This window comes from Pungitius pungitius, chromosome 10 (genome assembly GCF_949316345.1).
Source record: "Pungitius pungitius chromosome 10, fPunPun2.1, whole genome shotgun sequence".
NCBI classification, from domain to species: domain Eukaryota; kingdom Metazoa; phylum Chordata; class Actinopteri; order Perciformes; family Gasterosteidae; genus Pungitius; species Pungitius pungitius.
In genome coordinates this window covers 17,031,588-17,043,782 of record NC_084909.1, presented here as the reverse complement: position 1 = coordinate 17,043,782, position 12,195 = coordinate 17,031,588, and the positions used below count along the sequence as shown (strand labels likewise).

Sequence of the window (12,195 nt, the reverse complement as noted above, 5' to 3'; positions counted from 1 at the left end):
GCCCTCCTGAGAGCAAATGAGCTAGTTCAGTACCAAAACTGATCCTCTCCCAATACTGGGGCATTGCCTTTGAAATGTTAAAGGCTGACAATAAACGAAAAGTGACGACTGGAGGAGAAGGCTAATTTAGGTGCGCTTTGCAACACCCTGCATCTCCTCCTTACTTGTAGCCTGGTCTGGCTAACTTATCAAGCAACAGCTATTTTATCAAGTCAAAATGACGGATTGATTCAACACATACCACATAGTGTTTTTCAGCCCTACATATACGGTGTGTGACCACATAAGACACACCTATTGGCCTGGCATATGTCAACCTGAACCCTTGTGTATACTCATTACTTGTGACGGCATCCCTCCAGAACTAACTGCCAGACTGGTGCCACTAACGTCTTCCCACGCCCCGAGCGGCAGCCTACAGCAACCAAAATGGACGGGTATTTGAAAGGACAGGCAGCGCTGACAGGCACCACACAGGACGCAGTTTCACCGAGTACAAAGGACTACTAAGTGGATGCAACAAGTCGGCCAGTTATCCCCTTAAAGGTTGTGATGTCTAACTGGGGGGAAAATAGATTGTTTACACTTTGCAAAACCGTATAAACCACCCCAATGTTGCTTAAAAGGGTGGCTCAGCCACAGACATGAGTCAACTAAACAGCGTCTCATTCAAATTAGGCCTTTGTTTCCAAACCCTTGAAGAGAGAAAAGTACACCAGCGCTGAAAATCTACTTAACTCATGCAAATGGAGAAGTTTAACTATGTGAACTGTGTGCTCGCTTTCCAGCAGCAGACAGGAAGCATCGAGCGGGTAAGGAAAAGACTCTGGAAAGAGAACCAGTGGAATGTGGAAGAGGAGGAGAAACTGATCCACATTTAGTCTTCCCTCCTTTTTAGAAACCGTACACACACGGGCAGTGCGGGCCACTTTCTCTAAAAGGAAATAATGTCAAGAGGTTCTGAATTGATGAAATGAAAGTATTTGTTTTACAGCAAACTCATCCAATGATGAAGATTGTTGAAAGCTCCAAAAAATGAAACTAGTAGCATTTAGATGGGATCATTTTGTCAAATCATTCAATTGGCTTGTAGGCCAAATTCAGTAACATTTGCCATGTATTATATTGTGTATGAAAACAAGAATGCATGTACTACAACGATACAGAAGGCATCTGATGACAACCTTCTAGAGTAGCTCATATGCTGCGTGTCAGGAACATTCCAGACACTCCTGATTGTGAGGAATGGGCTACAACTGGCTTCTCACTGAAAAGCAAAAGGCTCCTGCTACGAACATAGTAATGAATCACAATGGACTTTGATGTTTTCTGTCTAACTACGGCATTCTGTGGATAACAGTAAAATGGCCTACTGTGTGGCTATCCATTTAGGAGGCTTTATATAGTTTTAGATCTGATATATGATAATGATCCTTTCCAAGGGATGAGTGTGCGTCAAAATCATATTAACATGTACTGTGTATGTACAATTGAAAGAACATACAAATGAGTCAAATAATATGAGTACATGACAAATAAAGCTGAATCTGATTTTTTTTAAATGCCCTCAAAAAAATACTCGTCCTGCAGCCCTGCATGCTCATGAAACCCTCCGTCCCTTACTCGCCACCCAAGGAGAAACTCCTGTTTGCCTCAGCTCTACGGTTGCAAATTTACAGGAATATTTAAAGTTGGAAACTTTCCATGGGAATATACAGAATTAACAGGAATACATTTAACCAAATTTAGCTCGTCATATGTGACGAGCTTAATTCAGACATGCAAACATAGCCAATACAAATAAAATCTCTTTGAGGGGCGGTGCCGATTGGAGGCTTACTGTACACATATAAACTTGGTATTAAAATGAAAATGGCTTCAGTTTACCAAGTAATCAATCTGCTCGGTTATGCCAAACAACGTCTCGTGTATCCGTCTCTGGCAGACGATGTTCCCAACCAGCTGCACCCAGGGTCCAGCTGAGCTAGGCTGGCATAGTCTTTTTCTCAACTACATTTCAGTAACCTGTTGTTTGCTTTTGTTGAAAAAAAGAAGGTTGAGCTTAACTTCCCATGGAAACTTTCCAGAAATGTACTGGAAATGTTCTGCTGCTTGGCAACTCTTCTCATCTCACACAGCCAGCAGCAGACTTCAGCTACTCTACAAACATGTGGAACAGCTGTAGGGCTCTGAGCACTGCCAACAAACTAGTTCGCTCCTGTGAGGGTGGAATCAAGCAGGAATAAAACAAACAGTGGGCTTTGGGGATCTCTAAAAATAGAACGCCAGAAAGGGTTTAAAGGTGAAGTGCAATGGACCCATAAAAACCACATTACAGTGTCGGGGAAACAGTAGTTTGTTGTTTTGTGGAGTCTGAATATTATTCCTAATCAAGGCCATGCATTATAGAAAAGTAGAAAATGCATTGTGACTGTAGTGCACTGTGTAGACTACTGTTTTAGTAAACATGATATTTGTGTGGGTGCAGGCAGAATAATTGTCTGAAGTCAAATACTCCTCAGTGTTTATGCTGCACGGGATGTAGAACATAAGCCCCACATTGAGCTGTCTCCAATTGTGTAGCCTATTAGCTACAAATAGCTTAGCCTTCTATGTAAGCATGCTGAAGTAGAGGTTAGCAGAAGGCTAAGCTCAACTATGAGCATCAATTTATCTTCATCGGAAACAGTTTTAGATGGGTGCCAGATTTCATATTGCATACAACAAAACATAACGGCATAAAGACATGTTGGATGTCCAACTTAGGCCCACTTTTTTTGGTTCAAGTCGGTCCTTTGTGTCTCCTCTTGCCAACACTGTGCTGTACCTGTGACGTAAGCTGCCAGAGGGTCTTCTTTTCAGAGATTATGGTTGATGCCACTTGCATGATTCAAATTGGTAGCACACTGTGGGGGCCCTCATTTTCTTTGTAGGAGAGACAGGACCCTTGGTGTAGCCTGAAAACAGTTAATGGCAGACTGCAATACCGCACAGGAAGTGACACAATGCAGCTTTGTGAGCGCAGTGAACAACAGGAGTTGCAGGAAGACATTTCTGTGGGAACGGATCATTTATTTGTTAGTCCTACATACATGGGGTCCCAAACTTAAAAATGAATTATGCTTTTACTTCCTTGCCTCTAAGCAATATTCACATGTCTTGCTCACAGGCAAACTGACGAGGTTGAGCAAAGGGAGGGTGTGCTGGGCGCTCGTCGAGTACTGCAGCGACTACTTCAGCTTTTCTCACACCACGCCTCTTCGGTTTCCTACAGCGGACACCCGGTGCTAGCACTTCCCATCTCATTTCTCACAGACATCTGCCCTCTGAACAAAGAAGAAGCCGACGTAAAACTATCCTGGACAAACTATACCAAGTTTGCATAAGCGTGAGCATGTTAGTTTTTATAGTAAAGAAAATGTTAAAATATCTCACGTCTGTTAATCAAAGACCTTATTTTTGGCATTTAGTCAGAAATCCATTGGGACCAGTGAGCAGATATAATAAGCCTTTGCAAACCGCAAAACTTGTAAACATGCATCCCAAAATACAATAATCTCATACTAAATATCACAACCATATATTCTGTTTGAGAAACCAAGAGCTAGCCTGGTCCCCCCTATTAAAGTTGTGTCTCCCATGGAATGCAAATGTAGTTAAATGTTCCAAGAGGCTGTTTATGTATTTCCTTATGAATTAAATTATAACTTATCTTTTAAATGGTTCGATCATCTGTCTTATTAACATCCCCTTGCAGGAGTGGTGCCGCCCCATCATTATCAAACCTCATGAGGGCACCCCACCCTTAGTGTACCTGATTGGATCAATTGTAATACCTGCACTTAATCCCCCTCCCCCCACTTTTCCCTAAACTGTAGAAGAAAAAAATCTCCCTGGATGAATAAACAGGAAAGAATTTGTGATAACAATCTGAACAGGCTGTGCATGTGGTGATGTCATCAAGAGGAAGCCACAGTGCAGAGACTGTACTTCCTTTAAAGGAGTCGTTAGTCAGATGAGCCAAGCCCAAATGAAACCGACGGTTTGTGTGTAAATACCCATATCTGGAAATATACGTGTCATTTTTTGGGACCATTACTATTCAAGTACTTGAATGGCATGGCATAATGGTTAACTGGATAAGTGCAAATGGAAGGAACTTAAAGTTTAATGGTGAAGCACATATAAAACATCTGAACACAGTAGATGTGTGCTCGTCTCAAGCAATAAAGATGAACTTATCTGTGGCAACGTGAATGACTGGGAGAGGAGAAAAGGATTGTGTGGTGGGCTTCCCCTTCCTTGGCTCCAAGCCCCAGAATAATCCACGCTAAAAACTCAACCTGCCGACTTCATCCCCCGTGTGGGCAGACCGATTAAACAAAACAAAACAAAAAAGACCATCAACAGAAACATGAAAGATCCGTTAGGATCATTATTCAGCTGATGGTCAGCGAGTCATATGCAATTGATTTTTCAAAACCCCAGACAGTCTGCAGCTCAAGGATGTATTTGTACATTACACACTTAATGTAGTTTCTAGGGAGGTTATGATGACATTTTCAAATTATTTAAATGTACCACTATGGTCAGTCCATTTGTTTACTTCTGCTATACAGTAATTAAATGCCACCCACTTGTTCTTTTAATACCTATGAAGCAAACTGACTAATTCTCTGTATCTGTGAGAAGGGTCAAACCCAGTTGGTAATATCATTGTCAAACGGGTCCACATTAAAAGATAAAACATTTGGAAAGGTCTTCCATGTCACACCCCTACGAGCCTCTACATTTCAGAGAGGTGTGTGTGTCTGTCACTGTAACCTGACCATCACACCAGACCCAGTAAGGTCTAGGAAGATCAGCTAACAGATGCACCGATACAGATATCAGCCCCATACCAACTGAAATATCTGGACAAGTATTATATAGTATGTACTTTGTATGTCACCAGAAGAATTCAGGTGGCTTTCTTCTTTTTTTAATGTTAACCAAGGACAAAGCATTTAGAATAGACATTCACTTGGGATTGTAATTCAGAGAAATTAACATTGCACTAGCGATAGATTAAACATTTTCACAGTGTATGAAGGTGATGTCAATTATTTTCTTTTGCGGATTATAACAGACATCATATTCAGTACGACTGTTGGCAGCCCCATTGCATCCAATGTATTTCACCAATGGCATCTTCTTGTAATGTTACAGAGCACGGGTGGAGGGCCATTCAGAGGAGCAAAGTGGTACTACCAATGTGACTGATCACCACACGATCTAGATTACACTTCACTCAGCTCTTTTGCATTGATGCACATATACGAACCAAAACAGCAGGTGCACTTGTAGATGCCCACGCAGTACATGCACCTAGCCCTTTACACTTGTGCAATAGAAATATGAGCTTGCGTTCCAGTGACCCTCGCAGACATCTTCAGACGGCCATGTTCTGTTATGTGTTGGAAGCCATGTAAAATAAAGTTCCGTGTCTTAGGGAGGCTTGGCCCTCCTACATGGCTGTGTAGTGATAAACCACACGTGGACCACGTTGGGTTTACGAGATGAATGAAATATGATCTCACTGTATACAATCTGAAGCTATGTTAACACGTGTATTCACTTTCCAACATAATAAGGGCCACATTTCAAAAGACAACTCTTAAACCAAAGGTCAATATTCATCAAGGATTCTGTCGAGTTAAATTAAACAGCATTAAAGAGCCAACCATGCTAACAAACTCAGCCAGGTTCACACAACGATACACAAATCTTTGAAACTCAGGTTGTCTCACGTCAATTACAGGACTGTGATGTTCAAGTCAACTACAACTTATAAAAAGGTTGTTTTTCATTTATTCCTATTTTCAGAGTACCCAATCATAATAAACCCTGTATTAACCCTATAAACCCTTTAAATTGATGTCAACTTGCTGCCTGGAAACAATCATTTCCAGTGACAGGGTGGTCCTCCTGTAAATAAAACTCCCACACCAGTTTGGTCAGGTTATTGCTCTCTCATTAGTGTTGTGACAGCTTACAGAGATGAACTGAACATTTGGTAAATCAACTTTGCATTGTTCATTTTTACACTCTATCAATAGTCTAAAAATAGTCTATTTTCAGGACCATGAATTCCCACTCCAAATTCACGTTTTTTCATTTTTTTTTAAAGAAAATTACCATTGATGAATCTCTATAAATTACATTTTTTAAAGAATAAAACTCAACTGAACATGAACTGGAAAGATTCACTTTACAAAGTGCCGTTGAGGTTACTACATTTGTAACCAATATTTCCCCTATTAATACATCAGGGGGGGGCGACCGAAAAATGAACCTGCCACTTTTCGATCTCTGCACTATTGCGGGTTTTCTGTAATTATCGGCCGATCGCAAAAACAGCTTTATCCTGCCTTCTAGGAAGTTTAGTCCAATTAGATTTAAACATACGATGGTGACTGGGTCCCCCCACTTAATGTCAAAAAGATAAATGACTCGTGAGTGAGCAGTTAACAGACTTGTAGGAGATCAGGTTCAAGTTTGACGAGAGAGCAAATTAAAATAATTATTTGCACTTTTGCTTTCAACGGTTTGATTTGTGCTCGCGCATGGACCTAATTTGTCAGATTGAAATTGACAACATATGCTTCTGCAAAGAAAAAAAAGTCTCCATGCTATCAGAACTACGTCCACAACAGGGGTCTGATATTTATAGCAGCGCTGTGCAGTAAAGAAATAACAGACAGGGGCCAGAACAGAGGATCCAACAAAGCCCTGTAATAATTCAGAGCAGTAAAGGTCAGCTGCAGTATGATAACTTCATACAACTAATTCATGTTTACAACTGTTCGACACGGGCAGGGAAACAACTCCCCTAAAGAGCAGAATCCCTCAAGCTTTGACAGTCTGTGCACATTCTCTCCTACTGTGTGGTCTCGGTCCACTTTACAGTATTGACAGAATGTCTGATCCATGTGATGCTGATGGAAGTAAGAGTAGGTAAATGTTGCAGAAAGTGATGGTCATGGATCACATCCACAATCTGGAACAGCAGCTTCGAAACTACCAACTGCCCAACCTTCTGCTCTCCTGCGACGTGCTGTTTCCGTACTGCTGGGACAACCAGTTGGTGAGCCACGACCCCCCCCCCCCCTTTTTTTTTCATACCCAACCCCCACCCACTGAACCATATCTAAAACTAGGGTGCAGTAACAGCTGGTCTTTCAGGAGAGTCTATTTTTAAAACTCTTAAACGGGCCAGCTCATCAGGGCCAACATACCCTCTTGTCAGAGGACTGCCAGTGAGGGACTTGACCCCTCTGCTACTAAAAGGCACTGACTTTCTGTTTGCTGTGCGGCTGTGACACAACCCTGGCCACAATCGGGAGATTTAATTGTCAGACGGGACCCAATGCAGGCAAGGGAGACAATAATCTCCTGTTTGGATATTGTTCATCTGCAGACTGACCAACTGTGCATGAGCTCTGTCAAACTCTTCTCCTTAAACTTCAGCCTACTTCGACTGCAAATAGACTACAACGAGGAACGATGGCCAGTTCCAGGAATGTGAAAACCTCAGAAACTCTAGTGCTGCTGTGTAAACAGCCGGCTTAGCAGTCAAGAAAAGATAACATTTAAAACCGCTAAACCTCGGTAGGATTTGAGCACAGTCATGAGGGCTGAGAAGTGACTACAACAGTGTGTGTGTGTGTGTGTGTGTGTGTGTCAGTTAAGAGCGGCATGTCAATTTGCTGAAACATCCGGTTTGGGTTAGCACAGAGCCAACTTCCTCTTAAAAACAGAAGGAAGCCACCCTGACGCCTGACGGCTGCGTTCGTCCCCTCGCTGTAATCTAGCCGGGTGGCCATGTTGATTAACATGTAAATGCATGATGAAGGGCAGAAATGGGAGACCTGTTCATCCATCAGCATCTCACAGATAGAACGGCCTCAAACAAAAATGCACCATGACAGCAGGCTTCCCATTCTTCTCTGGAGGTCATTCACCAGCACTTTTGCGGCGATGACATGGATCGCTGCATTCAACAATTCGGTCCTCTAATGTGGGATTCTGATTAAAAATATGTGGTCTATTGCTTTAACTTACATATTCGAGCATTAGAAAAAAATGACGACAAACAGGCTGGCCAGGATGTCTACTTTAGCATGTGAACAAAACGTGCGGACCAATTTAACATCATGTATACTCAGCTTCTTGTATATAGGTGAGTGTTTAAATGGTCTGTCCAGGACAACACACATATTGTCCCACACCTCTGTGATGAATGACGGGGAAATGTGTCACCTGTGGGACTTGGCTTTGCTCTCTGTGCACAACATTAAAAACCCAAATATTGATTTGCCGCCAGTGTTTCACACACCTAGGGCCCAGACGAAAGCGTGGAGCGTGTCCAACTTCAAAAGGAGGGTGGCTTACATCCCGACGACACAAGATTATTAGACTAACCCCACAACATTCATTCATCCGACGCTGGAGCGTAGCAGTAGAGATTAGAGACACAGAACAGAGTAAACGTGTCACAACATGACTGCGGCAGACGTTGGGTGCTCCATTAGTGAGGGCCAGCACCACCACTTGCTGTGGGTTGGCATATGAAGGGCTCATTTCTTACAGCACAGTGAAGAATACACTCGTTTGGTTAAATGACCCATACACTCGTTTGGTTAAATGACCCATCCCATTTGTTAAATTGAATTGTTGTGGTGGATCCTCATTCTGAAACATGTGAACGTTCCAGGTTTAAAATATAAAACATTTTTAATGAGCTGGTGTAAATTGTGTCATTGTCCCACCAATCATCTTCAGCTCGTGGGGTTTATTCCCTTTTCCATTCAAGCAGTAAAGTGGTGGTAACCATGTCACCGGGAAAATGTAAGTTCATGTGTCACACTGTATGGGATGAAATAGCGATTTAACGTTGAAAGCTGAGGCTATAGATAGTTCGATTTTAACAGACCGTTGGAAACTATTTTGGTCACTGGAGACCGTGCGCTCTGAGCTCTGAGCTCTACTTTTTTCATCCGGTGGGGTCAAGTCTGAATAAAAAGTAAGTAACCAACAGCTAAAAAAAACCCGCCACTAACTGTAATAACTCTTCGGTGAGCCTGAAAGTTTCGGCCTCGGTTCTTTAGTCTTCCGAAAAGACTCATTCCACTCACCTCTCTCGCTATGAGATTGAGGGCATCGTCCTCGGCCGTCGACTTCTCCTTCTTGGTGGACCTTTTCCGTCCTGTTCCCTGAGTCCCCATGTTTCCTCAAACACTCCTTCGCTCACTGTCCCCTAAAAAAAAAGTCTTAACTCGTGGCTCAAAAACGCGCACCGAATAGTCCGCGGAGAGCGGTGGGCGAACGGGGCTTGGCTGGCGGCTCTCGCGTGTCGCTAAAACATCAAAGCGGAGGAGGAGAGATAATAAGCGGGGCGCGTGTGGTGGCGCACAGCGCGGAACATCGTCTTACATCCGCGTAGTAGCGCTCGCTTCTTCTTCTTCTTCTTCTTCCTGTGTTCCTGGCGCGGCGCGGAGGTCGCCTTCAAACTGTGACGGCATCTGGCCCACGTGCGCCTCCTGAGCGTCTACTAGTGACGCGTCTCCGGTCCCCCTCGCCCTGTCCGTCACACTGCGGCCTCACATACGTCCCTCACCGACGGAGGGGGGGAGTAAAACATGACCCGTGGCTTAACTAACTAATACCACGTGTAAGGCTTTTAAACGTTCTTCCAGACGAATTGACGGCGAGACACTGGAACTGTCACACTGTCCAACTTCAAAGACTATGCTCAGTCAAGATGCCTTTACGTGATGTCGGATATTAAGACTCGCGTTGCCAACGCTGGTCATTTAGTAAAGCAACATTCGATGGTAGCTACCTCAATGACCTGCATTGATTATACGCTAAACAGGTAGTTGCATTCTTTAATAAACTTAAATACATTTTCCCACTTAACCAGATCTATTTTCTTGCACGATTCCGGGACCCTCGGCATATTCTGCCGAGTAAATAATTGCTAATGCACATTCTGTTGCTCTGTTTTTAATTTTTGATTGAAAAAATTGTTAGCGCAGCCAAAAATCTCAGCATTATTTTCCAAATAAAACCGTTGATCACACTCTTTTAAACCCTAATTATAGCATATTCCGCGTTTACGAAGAGCACGTGAACGCAGCATCAACCTCTGGACGGCGACTCCAAACGTTTTCTCGGCTTGAGTTTCAGCCAGAAACCTCAGCTCCTACATGGGCGATCGCACTCTCTCACACCCCCGGTGCTATTTTTGATGATGACCAGCGAGCTCTTAAAACGTTGGCGTTTCTTAAAGAGATAAAAGCATCAGTTTGAAAGGGCTCAGACCACATTTCATACTCTGGATGTAATGGTTCAGTGGAGTGAGTCTGGAAGAGTAGATGTTCAGTTGATATTTAATATACAGTATCTTTGTCAGGAATCAGGAAACATTTATTACCAAAATATGTTAACATACAAGGAATTTGACTTTGTGGTTGGTGCATAACATCAGACAGTAAGACAATGGACAACAAGACAGATAAAGACAACGCGAAAATGGCTTGTTCAATTTATAATTTGATAAGGTATAAAATAGAAGGCTCTGGGCTAGGGCAATATAGAATGAACAATTTAAAAATAAAGGATAAGAAGGAATTTAAAGTTAAAAATAAATCACGGTCATTTGGAAGTTCTATAACATTTCCAATGCATATTTTGATACTCATCAAAACTTTCCTCGTATTTAAGTATAACTTATATTTATAACTTAGATTATGTTTTTTCATATTTCTATTGATAGAACAATGTAAACCTGCCCGATGGATTATGAAATTGAATAGTTTGTATTATACCATTTTCGAATTGCTAATTGGGTTGGATATCTTTCCGCACAAAAAACGTATTTAAATGCATATATTTTTTACTTGCCAATCCCCCAGCCTAAAAAATGGGCGTGATAGTCATAAATAATTTTCTTGCATATATTAACATGGACAGTTTAATAGGCTGTGAGACTGGACCTTTGTTATTACCACTGGTCTGTGGTGTCGCAATAACACCCTCTTGTGCTGATACGGTGTACTGCAAAGAGAGCATCACTGCAGTCTGCAGAAACTGTGTGGCCTACGTGAACACATGTGAAGGGGGCATTTGGACATACAATAGTAACTTCATCATACCGAACTTAGTAATGTTGTAAGAGAAAATGTATATCAAAAGCATGATATTTGCAGTGATTTGAGGGATATTCTTCATTAAAAGTTTGAGCTGTATGTATAGCATAGCTTGTGTTTGTTTCTGATATGTTGCAGCTGCGTGAAATAGCTGAGGAGAAAGGAAGTGAAAACAACAGCAAATTGGAGAAATACCAACATTTTCCTCACTTAAAACACATCCTACCTTAAAAACATCTCAACTTCTGAAAAAATGTAATGTAAAGTCTACATCCAGGACACTCCCAACCCACACTCGGCATGATCACGACTCTTTGCTGTCCTTGCTCCTAAATGGTGGAATGAGCTCCCTGATGACATCAGGACCGCAGGGAGCCTTTACATCTTCAAACTAGGGCCAGGACTTTAGCGCGTTAATTACGATTAATTAATTACAATGTGAATTAAGATTAATTAATTAGACAAAAAATGAGTTTCGGAGGACCGATTATACTGGAGCACCAACTAGCGCTCATGACTTCAGACAACAACAAACCACAGTGAACATGAACCTGACGAGACCATGTCGGGTGGCCCCGTGAATGGGAAATCTTATTATAATAAACACACGGATGGAAGCGTCGATAAGAGCATGGTTGTGTGCAAGCTATGCAACAAGGAATTCGCATCGAGCCTCAAGTATCACCTCAACGCAAAACAATTAGCAGCTAGCGTGGACGTTAGCCCGACCCGAGTACAAGGACCCACACCCAACCCACACTGCACCAGATGACTGGTTTACTAAGTCCACGTCTGAAAAAATAACCAATGTTCTGAATGTACTTGAATGCATTGGTCTACTTAAAAAAACATATTTTACAGAAAGTCTACTTACCTATAGGCTACCTGAATTTCTGAAAGTACTATATTTCTAAATATGCTATTGCTACACTTGTCTGCTGGAATTGGTTCAACAAAAATAAAAATCCATGTGAAAAAAATTACTTCTCACTGTTCTCAGGTC

At 42.2% G+C, this 12,195-nt stretch overlaps 1 protein-coding gene across 10 annotated transcripts in view; it reads right to left on the bottom strand.

Moving 5' to 3' along the window:
• lrrfip1a (leucine rich repeat (in FLII) interacting protein 1a) overlaps positions 1–10,046 on the bottom strand; it is a 33,577-nt gene extending 23,531 nt beyond the window's left edge. For 3 of the 10 annotated variants that reach the window (XM_037487693.2, XM_037487697.2, XM_037487694.2), the window contains exon 1: positions 9,177–10,041. In XM_037487693.2, coding sequence (XP_037343590.2) covers positions 9,177–9,266 — 90 coding nt within the window. In that variant the 5' untranslated portion in view covers positions 9,267–10,041. Of the gene's footprint in view, positions 1–9,176 lie in introns of all 10 variants that reach the window. The other 7 variants (XM_037487692.2, XM_037487696.2, XM_037487702.2 and 4 more) reach the window with 6 other exon arrangements.
• Positions 10,047–12,195: the final 2,149 nt, after the last annotated feature.